Source organism: Paroedura picta, chromosome 16 (genome assembly GCF_049243985.1).
Source record: "Paroedura picta isolate Pp20150507F chromosome 16, Ppicta_v3.0, whole genome shotgun sequence".
Classification (NCBI taxonomy): domain Eukaryota; kingdom Metazoa; phylum Chordata; class Lepidosauria; order Squamata; family Gekkonidae; genus Paroedura; species Paroedura picta.
In genome coordinates this window covers 6,383,568-6,402,528 of record NC_135384.1, presented here as the reverse complement: position 1 = coordinate 6,402,528, position 18,961 = coordinate 6,383,568, and the positions used below count along the sequence as shown (strand labels likewise).

Below are 18,961 nucleotides of genomic sequence, written 5' to 3'. Positions count from 1 at the left end.
GTGTTTTGGCAGGCATGCCCATAGCAAGGAAGGAGCTGATGTGGCAGGGGTGAGTTTGACCAAAGCTCTCAGTGATCATTGTGATCCTGTGCGTACTGTAGCATTCTGTATAAATGCCACTAGCCGAATCTCTTGCATGTCATAGGTGTGCTCGCTGTTCACATTTCTTGCTTTTTACCCACGGAGGCATATATCTACCCAATGGGGCTATTCTTCATGCTTCTGATAAAGCGGACTCTATCACATAAAGAGCCAGTGTGGTGTAGTGGTTGAGGAGCAGCAGCTTCTAATCTGGCGAGCCGGGTTTGGTTCCCTGCTCCTCCACATGCAGCCAGCTGGGTGACCTTGGGCTTGCCACAGCCCTTATTTTGCTGCTCTCCCAGAGCAGTTCTCTCAGAGCTCTCTCAGCCTCACATACCTTACAGAGCGCCTGTTGTGGGGAAAAGGGAAGGTGATTATAAGCTGCCCTGAGACTCCTGTCATGTAGAGAAAAGCAAGATATTAAAAAAAAAAAAAACTCTTCTAAAAGCTGATGGCACAACAAACCTACTGGGCTAAGTTCAAACAGCACTCTGCTAACATGGACCCTTCCTCGGGGGCCGGGGGTTGTAGAAGTGGGCTGTTCTGCAATCAGAAAGGTCCACCATATGCAAAACAAACTATTTGGAGTTCTGTGGTTGCATCCACACATCATTGGATCTTGTGTTATCACTTTGGCTTGTGTTTGCTGTCAAGTCACAGCAGTCTTACAAACAACTGATTGGGTTTTCAAGGCGAGAGATATTCAGAGATGGTTATGCAATTACCTGCCTCTGCGTAGCGACCCTGGGCTTCACTGGGGACCTCCCATCCAAGTAGTAACCAGGGCTGGCTCTGCGGAGCTTCCCAGATCTAATGAGAGGCAACAGCTGGCAACTCCATTTCCCAGAGTGCACAGGACAATCCAGCTGCAGAAGCTTGTTCCGCCACAGCAATGGCGCAATATCCAACAACCTGAAAATGCAAATTTTTACTTTTCCCTCTGAACAAACTTGCTATTAACCAGGGGAACTGGGGCCATGAATGAAAACGAACTCTCGAAACTGAATTTCGAGGACTGCAGTATTTTCCCATCACAAAGAGAGCAGTTCGGCAGCACAAAAAACGATGCTGCGCCACCCATAATCCAAGACCCTGTGGGAGATAACAAGCAGCCATTGTTTTTTGCCTGCAAGACCAATGTGAGTTTGGCATCAGTGTTTCGTTTTCAGAGCTGGGTTCTCTAGAGTTTTAAAATAACAAAGGCATGTTCCCCTTTCTCACCGACTGGCGTGTCTGAAAGCTCAAATGTTACTAACCTCCCTAGGGAACTGCACCACTCCGTTTCCTCTGTCACCCTCATTTTACAAGTCTGCAATGGGACCTCTCCACTAGGGTGTGCTACACTGCAGGCTAGACATGACATACACACCACCAGAAGCAGCCCCCCCAAGGCCCACAATCCTTTCTCTGTCCTTCACTGCACCTCTTGCTGTAGCCTGAAGGCCTTCCCAATCAATGTTTCCTTTTATCAGAAAAGAAGGCCAGAAAGATTTGCAGAGAGTTCTTGACGGCTGCTAGCAGAGCTCCTACGACACACAACTGTGCAACAGGCAGAAATCCAAGGGGCAAATCTTTGTTAATTTTCCATAAAGGATGGAATAGGTTAGAAATCTAAACTGATAAAATGTTACATATATACATTTGCTATTCCGGGTAGGAAATGTATTTCAAAAAATGACAAGAGTGCCCACTGGAAACTACAGGAGCTCCCTAAAGAGCCTTTGTGTAATGGTTAAGAGCAGCACTCAGGGATGGATTCCGCACTCTTCCACTTGGGCTAGCTACACTTCACTTAAGAGCTGTTCTCGCAAAACAGCTCTCTGAGAGCTCTCAGCCCTCACTGGGTGGCTTCCTTAGGAGTCAGCTTCACTGAATAAAATAGGCTAAACTTCATTTAAATTTGCTGCTACAGAGATGCAATGACAGCTCCCAGGACTGCATTACAACCCTTGGTTTTAATGCTGGCTCACAGGAGTGTTAAGAACTGTTTTATGTTCCCCACTTTTTACTACCTGAAGGAGTCCCAGAGTGGCTTGCAACCACCTTTCCTTCCTCTACCCTCCACAGACACCTTGTCAAGTAATTGGGGCTGAGAGAGCTCTGGGAGAACTGTGGACAGGAGCCCACACACAGGGAGTCCACGCCCTGCCTGGTGCAAGGCCACTCTGCACGAATGTAGACGAGCCTCGCCCAGCCTGCCAGGCCACAGCGCCACGAGCCCCTCCGCTCCCTCGACGCGACCGCCGTTCGAACCCGCGACTAGGCAACCAGGGGCGGGCCTTGGCAGATGAAACGAGCCGCTAGGAGCTGATTGGAGGCGCGTTGAGCCAAGGGGTGTGGCCCAGCGCCAGGGAAGCGCGCGAGAGCGAGGGGCGGGGCGGGGCGTCGCGCTCGAGTGGAATGTTTTGGGCGCGGCGCTTCCGGGTTGAGTCTGTGACGTCCGACTCCGGCCGAGGCGCGCTGCGGCCTGCCGAACGCTAGCGGGCCAGCTGAGCGCATGCGCCCTAGACGGCTTTCCAAGCCGCAGCTCGCCCGGAGCGCATGGGCAGTGGCAGCCGCTCGTTCCCCCTCCAGTCGGCGCATGCGCAGGGCGCACGGGCGGTGTCGGTTCCGGGTAAAGCCGTGATAGGAGCGGTTGCGGGAGATCCTTGATCGCATCGGCCATGGCGGCAGCGGCGGCGACAGCGGCCCCGGGCGGGGCAGGCCCTGTGCCCGTGCCAGGAGCTCCGAGGCTGGGGGTGGAGACGGTGAAGGGTCAAGTCTTTGACGTGGGGCCGCGTTACACGGATCTACAGTACATCGGCGAGGGGGCGTACGGCATGGTCTGGTGAGTGAGCGCGGACGGCCCGGAATGGCCCTGCCCTGGCGCCGTACCCAGCCTAGAAGCCGCGCCTGGCTGGCGTACCCCACAATTCGGGACCTTGGCGGCCGCCGTATCCTCTTAAGCGGACTTCCGCCATATTGTTCCTTAGTTACCGACCCCCCCCCCCGTGCTTGTCCCCCACTAATACAGGACCCGCCACTTACGATACCCTCCATATTGGTTCCTAGCAACCATACCCCACCCCTCCGAAAAGCAGTATTTCCCGCCTGTTGTCCGTCTGGGCTTCCTTCGCTGCAGCTGCTGCCTTCCCAATGGCTTCGAAGCCCAGAAGTGCCCCCCCCCCGGGCTGCCCTGCCCAGTCGCCGTGCCGCTGCCTGCCCGCCCCAGCGACTGGCTCCTTCCTGCCAGTGTTTACCCTTCTCTTTGTTTGCACCTGGTTGGGATTGCGCCAGCCTGGAATTGGCAGCAGCTAGCCTGGGGAGATGCTTGTCGGGTGCCTTCAGCGTTCCCGGCTGTCCCCTTTGGGTGGCTGGAGAAGGGGCGGTGGATGCATCGCTCGTTACGAGGCTGTTAGTTGCACAGGCTTCCTGCTGAGTCAGGCACCGGCTGCCCCTGGACTGCCTGCCATCCAGCTGTGCGAACCTCACTGGGCACTGGAACTACATTAGACTGCTGCCTTTGACATCTGTGGGGTGGATAATTTTGCAGATAATTTAAATTTTACTCCATAAAATTTACTTTTGGTGTTTGACTGCAGGCGGGATTTGGATGAGGATTAACCTAAAGCTGTAGTTGATGCTAGGCTGGCCTGTCCTGAGATCCTTCGGGGCTTTTATGCGTTTTTGTCTGTGGCAGTACTAAAATGCTCTTTACAATGCTCCAGTTTACCAAACTAACCTCTGTAGCATGAGGCAGTAGCTAGGGCCTAGCATATAAGTCACAGTCTTTGTTTCAGAAATGTGTGCGCCTTAAGTTGCTGTCGTCTTATTCTGTCTTTGAAATTCTGCAATGCGAGAGTTGTATTGGAGTTCTTCCTCTAATTTGCTATTACAAGGGCAGGAAAGGAGTATCTGGAAGTTTGATAAAAAATGCTGGTAAAAGAAAGAGAGGCAGAAAGAGTAAGTTCCAATAAAAAAAATTTGAGTCCAATGGCACCTTTAAGACAAACAAAGATTTATTCAAGGTGTGAGCTTTCATGTACATGCAGAGTTCCTCAGACAATAGAACAGGGATCATAAGAGGACAGATATAAGGTAGTAGCAAATCAATAAGCAGCATCGTAAGTCCAAATTATGCAGTATGATAATGCTTTGCTAGAAAAGCCAATCAGTCCTGTGGATTCAAATTGTTGTTTACAAAAACATTGGGGCAATTAGAATGTAAAGTTAGTGATTAATGGCAGACACTTTCCCAGTTGTGAACAGAAGTAATTAAAAGCGACTTGTTAGCTCCATCCATCTCCACCCAAGCATGGCGGAATCCCCACAAGTGACAAGCCATGCTGCGTATGTGCTTTTGCCAGTGGTGCGAATGTTCGGATACATATCTAACCGCCGTCCCTCCCCTCCTTGCAGCTCTGCCTACGATCACGTCAACAAGATCCGGGCTGCCATCAAAAAGATCAGTCCCTTTGAGCACCAGACGTACTGCCAGCGCACGCTGCGGGAGATCAAGATCCTTCTGCGCTTCAAGCATGAGAATGTCATCGGCATCAATGACATCCTGCGTGCACCCACCATCGATCAGATGCGTGATGTGTATCTTTTTTCATACAACAGTCCCCCATTCCAGTGTTAGAGGGAGAGCCTATAAGAGTGGGCGTGGACACATCTGGCTAGGCCACCCTGTGTCCTGGATTTAGTGCTTTTGTGTGCCTTTGAGCCAAATGTGCATCTCTGACAGTTAGCCTGCCACAAAACAGAGCGATATGCAGTGGGGTCAGTGAGAACAGATTGTGCCAGTGTTCTGGCACTTATTTTGTTTGTTTGCATTTTTTATCCTGCCCTTCCTCTAAGGAGTCAAGAGTGGCATACACCTGTCTCATAGTCTCCTTTATAACCCATACAACAACTTTGTAAAGTAGGCTAGGCTGGGAGATTATGATAGGCCGAAGGTCACCCACCTGGCTTTGTGGCAGAGCAGGGATTTGAACCTGGGTCTGAAACCACTTAACCCACTACACCAGCCTTTCTCAACTTTTTTACCATTGAGAAACCTCTGGAACAGGTGCCCCCCCCCCCAGGCCTATCATTGGCTATTGGGGCGGGGGGGGGCAGGTTGACAAGATTATATATAGTCATATCACAATAAACTTTTAATAATTAAAAAAATATGTACAAGATTAACTCCCACCCATCCAGGGCTGTCAAGAAACCCCAGGGCTTCACAAAACCCTGGCTGAGAAAAGGTGTCCTATGCTGCACTGGTTTCCACTTGTTTCCATACAGTTCCAAGGTGCTCTGTTGTCAGTGGCTTTGGCTTAAGAAACTATCTTTTCCTCTTAAGTTCTGCTTGTGTCCAGTTACACTAGTCCTGAGTGCTTTCCACATAATGCCACTGAGAAAGCGCATATAGCTGGACTTAGCCATCGTGTGACAATAAAGCTCTTTTCTGCTGGAGATTCCAAAGCTGTCTGTCTGGGTTGGCTTTGAGCGGCCAAGGTTCCACTGACTGTGTATACACCTGCGTACCAACAATCCGCACTTGCTTTCCTTGACTCTTCTCCTTGCTGTCCCTCTGCTTGAGGGGTCGCCCTTTCTGTCTGCAGATATATCGTTCAGGATTTGATGGAGACCGATCTCTATAAGCTGCTGAAGACTCAGCAGCTCAGCAACGATCACATCTGCTACTTCCTCTATCAGATTCTCCGAGGGCTGAAATACATTCACTCTGCCAACGTGCTTCACCGGGACCTGAAGCCCAGTAACCTGCTCATCAACACCACATGTGACCTAAAGGTACCCTTATCAGTCGTTTCTCAGGTCCTCTAGTAATTCTTCCCTATGACACCTCCTCCCCCCTCCAATCCCAGCTTCTCTCCTGTCATAACCGTTTTTGTCTTCCCATCCTCCTCCTCCAGATCTGTGACTTCGGCCTGGCTCGGATCGCTGATCCGGACCATGACCACACGGGTTTCTTGACGGAGTACGTCGCCACTCGCTGGTACCGCGCTCCTGAAATTATGCTTAATTCGAAGGTAAGATGGTCAGGGTGGAGAGGATCTGGGAGCCAGAACCCCTGAATCAGGAAAGAGGGCGAGGGAGAGTCGATTGGCTTAGCTGGAAGTCAAGATTCCTGACTTCTCTGGAAAGAATAAGAGAGGCTTCACTAGTACAGCAGGTGGACCATTCTTAGTCAGCCTAAGAAAGGGGCATTTGGGCAGTATCTATTAGGCAAATCTTTATCCTTTCACTGACGTATCACCCCTGGGTTGGCCAGGTTCTACTATCCTGGTTCATTCTGGCTGACTCCTTCTCAAGCTTTCAGTTTCTGCCTTCCCCTCAAGGTCTTGTGGCCTTATTCCTTCATCCACACTTTCATTCATCATCCTTTTAAATCCAAGGGCTGCGTCAGACTGGGTCAGTCTTTTGTATATGTGTGATGCCCTTTTAGTCTAGACTGGGAGGGAACGGGGCTTTCTGTGCTTTTACTGGTGTTATGGTTCCAAGATTCTCTGAGGGATAGGAAGTAGCAGATGAGGATGGGAAGGACCAAGGAGCCCACCCAGCTCCTGGGTTGTCTTTCTGTCTCTTTCCACCTTCCCAGGGCTACACCAAGTCCATTGATATATGGTCTGTGGGCTGCATCCTGGCCGAGATGCTGTCGAACCGACCCATCTTTCCTGGCAAGCACTACTTGGACCAGCTCAACCATATCCTGGGTAAGGGGGAAGGAGGGAGAGCTTTCTTCAACTCCCCCTATTTCTTCTCTTCTGGTCTTCAGCTGTGCTTTAAAAAAAAAAAGAAAGAAATCAGAGACCTTCCCTCTTTGAAGCCTGGAGGCCTCTTTCTCTTCTAGGGCTGCCCCCTTTCTTGGTGCCCAGTGGCTCTCTAACCTCCCATTTCCACAGGCATTCTGGGTTCCCCATCTCAGGACGATCTGAACTGCATCATCAACATGAAGGCTCGAAATTATCTCCAGTCTCTGCCCCAGAAGCCCAAGGTCCCTTGGTCTAGACTCTTTCCCAAGGCTGATCCCAAAGGTAAGAGAGAGAGGACAGACGATGCAGGAAGTCACCATGTCCCAGAATGCATAGCTTATTGGTAACAGCGCCTTTACCGCACCTTTGCGTGTCCTGTCGACTGTCTCTGATTGGTTAACACATGTCCACGCTTAACTCCCACCCATTCAGGAAACTATTACAACTTAAAGAAAGTCTCTGTGCGTGAAATTAATAGAAATTTGAGAGGCAGCATTTTGTAGGGCAACCTTGTGTGTTATAGAATCAGAGTTGGAAGGGACCTCCAGGGTCATCTGGTCCAGCCACCTGAAGAATGCAAGAAATTCACAACTCAGTGACCCCAATTCCATGCCCAGATGATTGTGCCCCCTCCCCCAGAATCCCTGGCCAGTCTAGAGATGGTAAACTCATGTGCCTCACAAAAATTAATCATGGAGCCAAACACCAGCAATAAAATGTTTCATTTGTGACTAAGTGGACTCAGGATTTGACAGTGCTTACAGTGCATCCAGGAATTTTCCTAATTCAGTAAAGAGGCAACTGGGAAATTATCTAGAAAGTCCAACACAGTCAGTTCAGTTCCAGAAGAGGGTATTTCTCAAACAAGGAGATTCAAGGGAGTTGGGTAGGGGCATCTAGAGGGCAAAATCTTTTCATGCTTGGCAGTTATTTTAAGCCATTTTAAGCTGTTTTTTTTTATACCCTGCTTTTCACTACCCAAAGGAGTCCCAAAGCAGTTTACAATTGCCTTTCTCTTCCCACAATGGATACCTTTTGTGCAGTTGGTGGGATTGAGCTCAGAGAGAACTGTGACTGGTCCAAGGTCACCCAGCTGGCTGCATGTGGAGAAGGACTGGGGAATCAAGCCCAGTTTTCTAAGATTAGAGACCGCTGCTTTTAACCACGACACCATGCTGGCTTGGATGAGCTGTATACTGTGGAGTAGAAAGAACCACAGATGAGTTCCAGAGGACATGAGTTGTGTCTAGTTAACCGCAAAAATGCTTGTGCTCTAAAAACGGAAGATGTTTTTCCCCCCCAAAAATCAGATAAAACAAATGATAAAAGTATTCAGGGAAAGAATGTCATGAGCAAATTACTAAAAGTATGAAAACGACCAGCCCTTCAGCCGTATAAGAAACCAAGTCAGAGAAGAAGAAGAGAATATTTAGATGGCCAAGGCTGATATGAAAGATAGGAAGAGGTGCCGGGAAGCCAGTTGAATTCTTGGCTTCAGACCTCCCTGCAGAAGTGTTTAGAGAACAGCCTGCATCCCAGCCACTGTTTACAACATCTGTAAGCTGTGGGGCAGAATCTGCAGGGAGACGATAGGCTGCAAATTAAGGTCACTGAGGCCAGACGGCATTTGCGTGAGAGATCTTAAGGGACTCAAAATGTGAGGAAACGATGGGCCGTTTAGAAAGATACATGCAGTTTTTCATTGCAGCACAGTTAATGTTGAGTTTTCTACCACCGCTTTTGACAACGGCTAGCGCAGGAAAGTTCCGCTGTGGTTATTAGACCTGATAATAAAAGGTCCGTGGTCTGATACCTCTGAACCTTGGATCCGGGGGGCGACTGTCTTCATGATCTCATGGGCTCCTGGAAGCACGTGGCCTGCCCCCTGCTGGAAACAGGAGGCAGGCGAGATGCATGCTTGGCGTGAAGAATGACGATGTGGCGTCACCTGGTCCAATCCATGTTAAATTATTTGTGGGTTCCTTCCAGTGGCTCAAGCTAATCATGCCAAATTGTTCTACCAGCTGGGGGTTTCTTGATGGTTGCTGACCCCCGTGTCCTTTTCCTTCCTTTCCCCATTTAGCACTGGACCTGTTGGACAAAATGTTGACCTTTAACCCAAACAAGCGCATCACGGTGGAAGAGTCCCTGGCCCATTCTTACTTAGAGCAGTACTACGACCCCTCCGATGAGGTGACCGGTGCCTTGGGGATGGGAGGGGGCCACTCAGGATGTCTGGTTTAGGACTGATGGGGGGGGTGTGGGAGGGCAGGACAAGGTTTGGGCCCCAGGAATTCTGAACGTCGTCCTCCTTTCTGCCCCGTCCAGCCAGTTGCCGAGGAACCATTCACCTTCGATATGGAGCTGGACGACCTGCCCAAAGAGCGGCTGAAAGAACTGATATTCGAGGAGACGGCACGATTCCAACCTGGCTACCAAGGGCCTTGAGTGGCTTTTTGGGCCACTGGTAAGTAGTAGCAGGTGGCGCTGGCTTTACCGGAACTTCTTCTGCTCAGCAGCTGCGCAGGCACTTCTGACTTAAGCTTTCTTCCCATCATCTAAGGCAGGAGTAGTCCTCCAGATGCCCATGGACTACAATTCCCATGAGCCCCTGCCAGCGTTTGCTGGCAGGGGCTCATGGGAATTGTAGTCCATGGGCATCTGGAGGACCACAGGTTGACTACCCCTGATCTAAGGCCAGCTGTAAGTTGCACGACCCACGCGCAGCCCTTGCTCCGCAATTCGAGCATGGGCAGCGTGCAAAGAAAGTCTGAGAGAGATCGTTGACCTGGAGGCCTCCCATGAAGCTCCCTTGGTGAAGCCATCTTGTGTGCAAACGCTTCTTGCAGCGGCACACCCAATATTTGCTGGGCTGTTTGCCATGAGTCGATAGGCAAAGAGGACCCACTGATCCGTGATTTGTTGCTGTTGGATAATGGGCTTCCGGTTGAATTCCAGACCCAATTCAAGGTCTTGGTTTTAACCTTCAGGGCCTCACGTTGGCTGGGCCCTGCGTATTTGTGGACCGCCTCTCTGAATACATTCTAGTAACACCAATCAGCTAAGGATTTGTGTGTAAACCAGTCTACATTTGCACGACTCGAGCCTTTTGTTGTAATCCTCACAAGAGCTTTCTCTTTGCAGGTCTCGAGTTCACCAGGAGATGATTTGGGACTGTACCCAGCTCCCCTGCTGGATTATGAAGGGGGGGAGCACAGGATTCAGGGGGTACTGATTTGGGGGTGCCCCTGTCGACTTGCTGTACAACTGCGCTTTGCTACGTGGCTGTGAACCCCAGTAACCCATCTCTGGACCCCTTAATGTGATGTATTGGGGTGAGACCCTGATGCCCAGGTTGGGGAAGGGGAGGGGCTTCTCCCCTCCTCTCAGGAGGGAAAGGAAATGTTTTCTCCCCCCCCCCCTTCAATGAAACAGAAGGGGGAGTGTCATCTCCTATTTTGGCATTTTATTGTCTTTGTTAATGAGTTAATAAACTAATGCTGATTTTTAGCAGGGCCATTTTTTCTGATCCCTTGGGCATTATTCGCAAAGGGAGTTGAACACGAACTCGTGGCTCCTGGATGCTCTGCCCTGAATCCACCGAAGCCCAGTTCTTTTCCAAAACTGGGAACAGAATCCAGGAGTCTTTGGCACTCGACCTTCTTGTAACACTCCTCCTGAACCCAGGAGCCCTGGTTCCTCCCTGCTCAGAGGGAAGGCATGCCTGTTCCAGGTTCTTTTCTTTTTTTTCCCCCTTCCCGTTTTCCGTCTGCTATTCAGTGCCAATTTGGAACACTCGTAATGCACAGCTGATCTTAGCTATTCCCGTGGATAGCACCTGATAAGCTGCATAGGTAAGATTTCAACCAGGCTGCAAAACCTGGCGTTGAAGAGGGACAAATTCTCCCCCCTCCGGCTTCCTGCATTGTTTTGAGACGCTGTGCCGATGAAAAGGGAGGCTTTCCACTGCCGTCTCCTCCCTCTCGCTGGAAACAGCCCAGCTTGTAGTTGTTCGCCTCCCCTCCCCCCCCCTGACTTTGCACCGTCCGAGACGGACCGTTGCGTACGCAGACTCCACTAACCCAACTGGCCTTGGCAACAGCACGGCACTTTGGCCATCTCGCTGCTATGATTCCTAACACGGCTGCCCACCTTTTAATCCATCCCCCCCCCCCAAGTTTGTATTTTCAAAACAAACGGTGTGCAGATTTTTCTTTTTCTTTCTTTTTTTGAAACACAGTCTCGGTTGCGTGAAATGAAATCCCGAAAGGCGCGGGATCCACAAGCGCAACGTTTTAGGGAGGGAGAGGCTGGGGAGATGATGGACGGTCAGTGGCGTCCTGAGGGGACAGCCCGGTTGCCCCGTAAACCACCTGAACGCACAGGTGGAGGAGGCATTTCAGATCCACAAGCGCTCCAAGGAGCAGGTGGCTTGACCGAAGTCCGCAGCGAGAAGGAAACCCACCGGATCTGTGATTTCCCTCCACACACACACACACACACTCCGATGGACTAACTTTTTTGATTATGTCCTTCCGCTGCCGCGTGCCCCATTTTCGGGTACCAATTTGGACGAGCGAAACAGGCGGGATCTCTGGGTTCTTGACGGAGGAAGTGCTTTAAAGCAGAAAAAACTGGAATGTAGGATGTTCTCGTTTTCTTAATCGGGTTAAGGGAGGAGGAAGCGTCTCTGAGGTAACATTGCGCCATGACACGCAATGGGCTTCCGGCCTAGGGGTGGATGAAATATTCTGAGGGAACTTGGATTGAAAGGGAATTGTCGCTTCCCAGTCCCCTTCTGCTTCAAATTGTATAAAGACCCTAAAATAAATCATTCCTTTATTCCTTCAGTGTTTGGTTTTTATTTTTCGATGTTTTGAGGGAGTGTGGGAAGAAGGTGGGGATATTATGTTCCTTGACAGGGATAAGTGCTGGTTTAAAAAAAAAAAAATTAAATGATACGCCTTCTGCCCTATTAGAATCCCGGAGTGAAATTTTAGCTCCCTAAGAAGACAGTTGTTGTTGTTCCTGGCTGCAGAATTGGGCCTGTCGGGGTAAATGTGAAACCAAAGAACCGTACAGATGAATTAATTGGGAGTCTCTCGGCTGCAGCTGCTTAGTAAACAAGGGCTTGGTGCGGAGTTAAAGTTTGACAAGCGTAAGGAGGGGTTGTTTGTCATAAGGTTGGAAGGTTGAACGTGACAATGGGGTGTAAAAAGGGTTCCAGCAGGGCTCATGACTCTGACGATCTTCATGGATACTTCCATTTCACCCCTGGAAAGTATGTTACGGTCACCAGTAAAAGAAGAAGGAGAAGAGTTGGTTCTTATATGCCGCTTTTCTCTATCCGAAGGAGTCTCAAAGCGGCTTACAGTCGCCTTCCCTTCCTCTCCCTACAACAAACACCCTGTGAGGTGGGTGGGGCTGAGAGAGCCCTAATATCACTGCTCGGTCAGAACAGTTTTATCAGTGCTGTGGTGAGCCCAAGGTCACCCAGCTGGCTGCATGTGGAGGAGTGCAGAATCGAACCTGGCATGCCAGATTAGAAGTCCGCACTCCTAACCACGACACCAAAACAGACTTCGCATGCATTCTGTGCTCCCTGGTTTATTTTATTGGCTTTTTAGACCGCCCTCCCAGCAAGCTGGCTCAGGGCGGTGTAGAAAAAAAATATAAACTACACAATTGCAACAAACAAAATTAAGTTTAAAATTATAATTTACATAAAGCAGCCACGATACTGCCATAGAGCATCCGTTGTGGGTGTTGAATTCTCCCCCAAAATTCAGGGTGATTTGGGAGTGGATCAACACATGGATAAATGGACCGATGAGTGGGTGGGTCCAAAAACAGGTAGATGTTGACTTTGGTCCCAATCAAAAGCCTGGTAGAAAAGTTCCGTCTTACAGGCCCTGGAGAATTGGGCCAACTTCCCTAGAATTCGCTGCTGTAACGATTTGGAATCGGTAATCTGATAGTCAATTAATTACAGGTTCAGCCAACAAGGAAATCAGAGGAACGAAGAACTGCCAATGACCTGTGCTATTTATTGATTTATTTTGACATTTATACCCCACCCTTCCCCAGAGGTTCAGGGCAGCTCCAGAACTGGCAAAGTGGGCGAAGGAAGGGGGATGGGTGCCTTCTCTGCTGCAGACAAGCAAGGGGCTTGAGTTGTTGGGAGGTCTCCCTCCCTTGCTGTCCCTTTCACTAGCCAAAAGGGGATCCTGACTCTGCTAGGTCTCTCTTGTTCCTGGTTTCCCTTTGTGAGAGAGGTCCTTTAACTTCAGAATGCCTGCACTCTTTCCTCGCCATAAGGCCTTGAGTGGCTGCTGCTTTTGTTAAGGGTCACGGATTTAAAATTAACCTGAATTTGGGGGGCTCCAGATTGCCATCTCTGGTACGAGGTTCCCTGGGCATCCTTGGACACAGAGAGTGGCCAGTCTATGTATTTCACAGGGTTGTCGTGAGGGTCGAATGGGGGAACTGAAGCTATGCATGTTGGCAGACGGCACGGCAGAATGGACAAATATGGGTAGGGAGCTGTGGAAAAGATGGAGGCTCTACCTGCTTCTAGCCAACTTCTTCAGGTGCCTGCACGGAGAAAGAGGTGGAATATTCCACTGAGCTACGCGGCCGCCTCTCTACGTATCAGTCGGAGGAGATAAACTGCCACCTACAGGAAGCCACAGGCATCCTGTGAGGAATCGAGCGACAACAGGCCAGCGACAGCTGTATGCAGACCACTGCCAAATTAGCACAAGTGTCAGAGGAAACCGTGTCAACGCCAGAGAGAGCAGACCTGTATGCAGGCTCCAGGCTTTCAACTGAGCTGGCGCCCCTCTTCCTTTCAAGTGTGCCCTGTGGTTCTTTGTGTACTCACTGCCAGTGTGTTTCATTTGGGGACGGCAAGCTTGTATTGTGCAACCTAGTGGTGTTTGCAATCTTGAAGGGTCAAGCCAGGAAGTGGTTGAGATACCTTAGAATTTCTGGCTGGCAGGAACTGGTTATTTCCCTCAAGTGTATTTGCTCTCTTCCTCTCGGTTCTATAAATGAGCTCTCAGTACAAGTCGAGTCCTACCGAATTTTCCAAATAACTTGAGCCACTGCCATTTAGGGCCATATTCTGGCAATAGTGACATGCACCGATGATAACTGAATCACCTCCAGGGCTGTGGGCTGCAAGCACGGGATGCAGAGATCTTGCTGAAGCGAAGGAGGCCTCGATCAGAATGAGGGAGGGATAAAAATGCAGCCAAGTATATCTGCAGGAGACCATGGCAGAAGACCATGAATCCTCTTTCGGCTAGGCTACCGATAGGTAAAGGTGAGGAGAAACAGGTCGGTTTCCAACTGGCACAAGTCTCAGACGAGGTATTTTATCTCCCGATCTCTTCGGTTTACGTGCAAGACATGTAATGAGATCTTAATTAGATTTAGAGGATGGTGGAGTGCAGATTGGTGGAAGGAACACTGAGAATCCGAGATATGCAGATGGTACCTTATTACTGGCAGAAAACAGCGAAGCATTGACATTACTCCTGGCAAAGGCTAAAGCAGAACTTGCCAAAGCAGGATTACAACTGAACATCAAGAAGGCCAAAGTAGAAGGACTGGATTTTCATACCCTGCTTTTCACTACCCGAAGGAGTCTCAAAGGGGCTTACAATCGCCTACCCTTCCCCTCCCCACAACAGACACCCTGTGAGGGAGGTGAGGCTGAGAGAGCCCTGATATTACTGAAGAAGAAGAAGAGTTGGTTCTTAGATGCCGCTTTTCTCTACCCAAGGGAGTCTCAAAGGGGCTTACAGTCACCTTCCCTTCCTCTCCCCATAACAGACAACCTGTGAGGCAGGTAGGGCTGAGAGAGCTCTGAGAACTCTGTTTATTCATTTATTTATTAGATTTTTTTAATACCACCCTCCCAGCAAACTGACTCAGAGCGGTGTACATCATATTAAAAGCCCAATAATAAACACCATAAAATAATTGACAGTTAATTATAATTTCTAAACATTTGACATTGAAAATTAACTTGAAGGGACGATTTACCAAATCAGGCAGAGGTTCTTGCTGGAGCTGTCACAGTTCTGCAGGGTCTAAAAGACGAAGCTCTTCTGCCAGGTGTTTGGTCGGGGCAAAGGTCTGAAGGTCTCTGGGTGCCTCCTCCTCCTCCTCTCATTTCATTTTTAAGTGATTTCCATTTTATGGCATCCTCCCTTATCACAGCACAGGGTCCTTGAGGCCTTCCAAGAGAGGTAATGGTTGGGTAAATCGTCACTGTCTTTCGTTACTCTGGGTTGGGAGTTTTAACTGGGGTCTTGTCATTTTTGAGCATTGTATTTCCTATTATATTCAAGCCGCCGTGAGCCGGTTCACCACAAGTGGCGGCTAACGAATCCCGAAACAAATAATGAAAATAGAAGAAATAGGCCTGAATTCTGCCTAGAAGATAAAAAATCTCAATTGTGGCTCTCGTGCTTTGGGTCCTGTTATGAGAAGCCCAGAGTCACTGGAAAAGACGACAATGCTGGGAAACGTTGAAAGCTATGGGAGAAAAGGGAGACCCGACATGAGATGGGTCAAACTGAAAAAAGGAACCTCCAGTTTGCGAGGCCTGTTAACAAAAGTGGGGTTTTGTAGGTAATAAATTCATACGGTCGCCATCTGTCAGAAGCAACCAGACGGCACTTAACCTGCACACACCCCTTCTGTAAATGCCTCGGAGCCGGAATAAATGTAAATGCCTTTTTGTTTTAATGTGCAGCCTCTGCTGCCCCCCCCCCCAAGAGCCGCGACCGGTCCAGCATGAGGCAGCATCATGTGTTCATGGTTTGCGAGCCCTGCTGCTGAAGTTAATTGCTGGGTGCTTTCCTGCTCAGGTTACTTCTTTCAAGAATGCATCTTGGCGTTCACACCTGTCCCACCCTGCAGGGTGAATTTGACCAGAAATGCCAGGAAGCAACCTGTTATGTAAACTTGGGGAGCTGATGTTCTAGTGAGGCAACGACCTCACCAGCAGGAGAGAACAGATCATGCTCATGAAGCACCTGGAATGGTAGCCGGGCGTGACATAACTAATTTCCGTAAATGACTCTGTGTATTCTGTATCTCTCTCTATATATAAATAATATATATTTGAAAACTTGGCCTTAAAGATAGACAAGCTATTATTTGGGCAAATAAAAGCTTGTGGCCAGTTTGTCAGATTTGTGAGGCAGGTCTTCATTTTTGCAGATGTTTACATGTTAATTTTATGTGCATGGGGTATGAAAAAAACAAAAGCTGGAAACAGGCAGGATCAAAAGGCTGTGTATATATATAGGGAGACACAACATTTAGGGCATGAAGTTTGACCCACCTCATGTTCTGACTGAGCAGTAATATCAGGGCTCTCTCAGCCTCACCTCCCTCACAAGGCGTCTGTTGTGGGGAGAGGAAGGGAAGGCGACTGTAAGCCGCTTTGAGACTCCTTCAGGTAGAGAGAAGCAGCATATAAGAACCAACTCTTCTTCTTCTTCAGTAATATCAGGACTCTCTCAGCCTCACCCACTTCACAGGGTGTCTGTTGTGGGGAGAGGAAGGGAAGGCGACTGTAAGCCGCTTTGAGACTCCTTCAGGTAGAGAAAAATGGCATATAAGAATCAACTCTTCTTCTCCTCCTCCTCTTCTCCTCCTCCTTTGGCAGTCAGTTCAGTTTGGCAGCCAATTACCCTGTGAAAATCTATTTCCTTATATCTAGCCAGTGTCGTTCTCCATGTAGTTTAAACCCAATACTGTAGGTCCTATCCTCTATTACCAACAGGAACCATTCCTTGCCCTCCTCTGACCTTTCAGACAGCGATCACTTCCCCACAAAAGGCAACAGAATCTAGCTGATGAATTCTACTCCGCAAGTTTCCCATTGTCGGCAGAGTAATTAACCCAGCAAAGGTGCATAACCTGATCAAAATGTAACCCAAGCTTTATTTAGGAACTAACATACTTGACAGCGAAGAGGAGAGACAGTATCCTAATTGCATCGTCAGATGAGAGAGAGGGTCAGACTAAATGTGGAACTTCCAAGAGATTGTGTAATGGGTGTGGGTTGCTCTGTGGGAGGAAATTAGATGGGATTAGGCGGCCAGAGATTGGGAAAGGTATGAGCCAGAGATTGGGATTTTATTGTTGTCACTGATGTTTTATCAGAGGAAAGGGAAGGCGATCGGAAGCCTCTTTGAGACTCCTTCAGGTAGAGAAAAGCGGCATCTAAGAACCAACTCTTCTTCAGTAATATCAGGGCTCTCTCAGCTTCTCCTCCCTCACAGAATATCTGCTGTGGGGAGAGTAAAGGGAAGGCAAATGTAAGCTACTTTGAGACTCCTTCGAGTATAGAAAAGCGGCATGTAAGAACCTACTCTTCTTCAGTAATATCAGGGCTCTCTTAGCCTCACCTCCCTCACAGGGTGTCTGTTGTGGGGAGAGGAAAAGGAAGGCGATTGTAAGCTGCTTTGAGACTCCTTCGGGTAGAGAACAGCGGCATATAAGAACCAACTCTTCTTCTATAAAATATGATGTTAATGGGATGGGGAAGATTTCCTTACTTCAGGGAACGAACAGGTACAAAGGTGCTCCTCCCAAACGGACATGTTCACGCCGAATAGGAAAAGAGCGAGCATCCCCAAATTCCGTCTCATTCCCCAGCCTAAGTGGATGACAGACACCGGCTTCAGAACAGCATTAACGGGGTGTGGGGCTAAGTATTCATGACTCTTTCGGCACCCCAAGAGGATGGCTCAAGAGTGTCAGCCTTGACGATGCTCCACTCAGTCATCTTCCTTTAGAAACCACAACCAACACGCCCGAGAAAAGGCACCTAGCACTCAGGACTGTAATAAAAGTTCCAGTTAGCCCAGCTCTCTGCCTCCAACAGTGTCTAACCGGATGTCACAAGGAAGTTCGGTGGCGGCCGTTCCCCCATTTGCCTTTTGATGTTTGGTAACCGAATTGCATTTCGGTGGATCCAGAGCAGCCACCGTGCCTCTTTCTTTCCCTTGCTCTCCTTTCCAGAATCTACTGCCCAAACAGAAAGTGACCGTGGCAACTGGGAAACAGAACTGTGGATCAGGAAGTCCCAAGTTCGAAGCTTGCCTTTCGCCACGAATCCCTGGAGTTCCTTCGAGCAAGCCTCTACCTGCCCAGTCTCACGCCTTCCTTCTGCAATATTTGTTATAGTTGAATGCACTGGCTGTTACCTGAAGTGCTGACGGTGACGAGAATCCGCGTCTACTGCTGCTGTTTGTAGATAAGATACGGGCCTTTCCCCCAGGTTAACGGGTGAAAAGGCAGGAGAGGAGGGACGACACTGAGGAGGGAGGCCCGTCTGAGATGGCCAGGAGAGGGGAGATGGTACTAGTAGTAGAAGTAGTAGTAGAAGAAGGTGAAGACGAGTTGCTTCCCTGCTCCTTCACATGCAGCCAGCTGGGTGACCTTGGGCTAGTCACAGCCTTGATAATGCTGTTCACACAGAGCAAGGCTCTCTCAGCCCCACCTACCTCACAGGGTGCCTGTTGTGGGGGGAGAGGAAGGGAAGCAGCTTTGAGACTCCTTCAGGTAGTGCAAATCGGGGGTATATTTTTGCTGGGCCAACCCAGCGATCCATACAGTCCTGAAAGGTAATTTGGGGGAAGAAGGGCTCTCAAAAGGCTGCTTTGTGATTTCTCAAATCTGAAATGGCTGGCACAGGCTTGGGGGGGGGGGGAGTCACCAACGTTCTCTGCTCTGGCACTTGTAGATGAAGGAGCCGTAGCCAAGCAACCGACGCAAACATCACAGGATCAAGCATTTCCCTTCATACTCCATTTGCAATATCTGTTATGGCCATTCAACAAAGGAAGAGGGAGGGGGAGAAGCCATCTAGCTCACGCAAACGGTCCGGCACCAAACCCATCCAGAATTTATGCAAAACCTGATGGGAGCCAGGCTAGTTCTAGATGCCCTGATCGCTTCTGCCATTCCAGCCAGCCATTTCCCCCAGCAGCGAACATGTACCGCCCGGTTGCTAGGCAACTGCAATGGAACACTGCATCCTCTGGGTTTCCGTGCCAACTATCCTTTCATCCTTCCTCCCCCCTCCCCGCCCCAGGCTCTGCAATACA

At 49.4% G+C, this 18,961-nt stretch overlaps 1 protein-coding gene across 1 annotated transcript; it reads left to right on the top strand.

Moving 5' to 3' along the window:
* The first annotated feature begins 2,647 nt into the window (after window positions 1–2,647).
* Window positions 2,648–11,674, top strand: MAPK3 (mitogen-activated protein kinase 3). The gene is made up of 9 exons (XM_077314650.1): window positions 2,648–2,908; window positions 4,480–4,662; window positions 5,673–5,862; window positions 5,985–6,101; window positions 6,671–6,785; window positions 6,975–7,106; window positions 8,908–9,017; window positions 9,153–9,291; window positions 9,969–11,674. The coding sequence occupies exons 1-8, from the start codon at window positions 2,745–2,747 to the stop codon at window positions 9,270–9,272; spliced, it is 1,131 nt and encodes a 376-aa protein (XP_077170765.1). The 5' UTR covers window positions 2,648–2,744; the 3' UTR covers window positions 9,273–9,291; window positions 9,969–11,674.
* The last annotated feature ends 7,287 nt before the right edge of the window (window positions 11,675–18,961 follow it).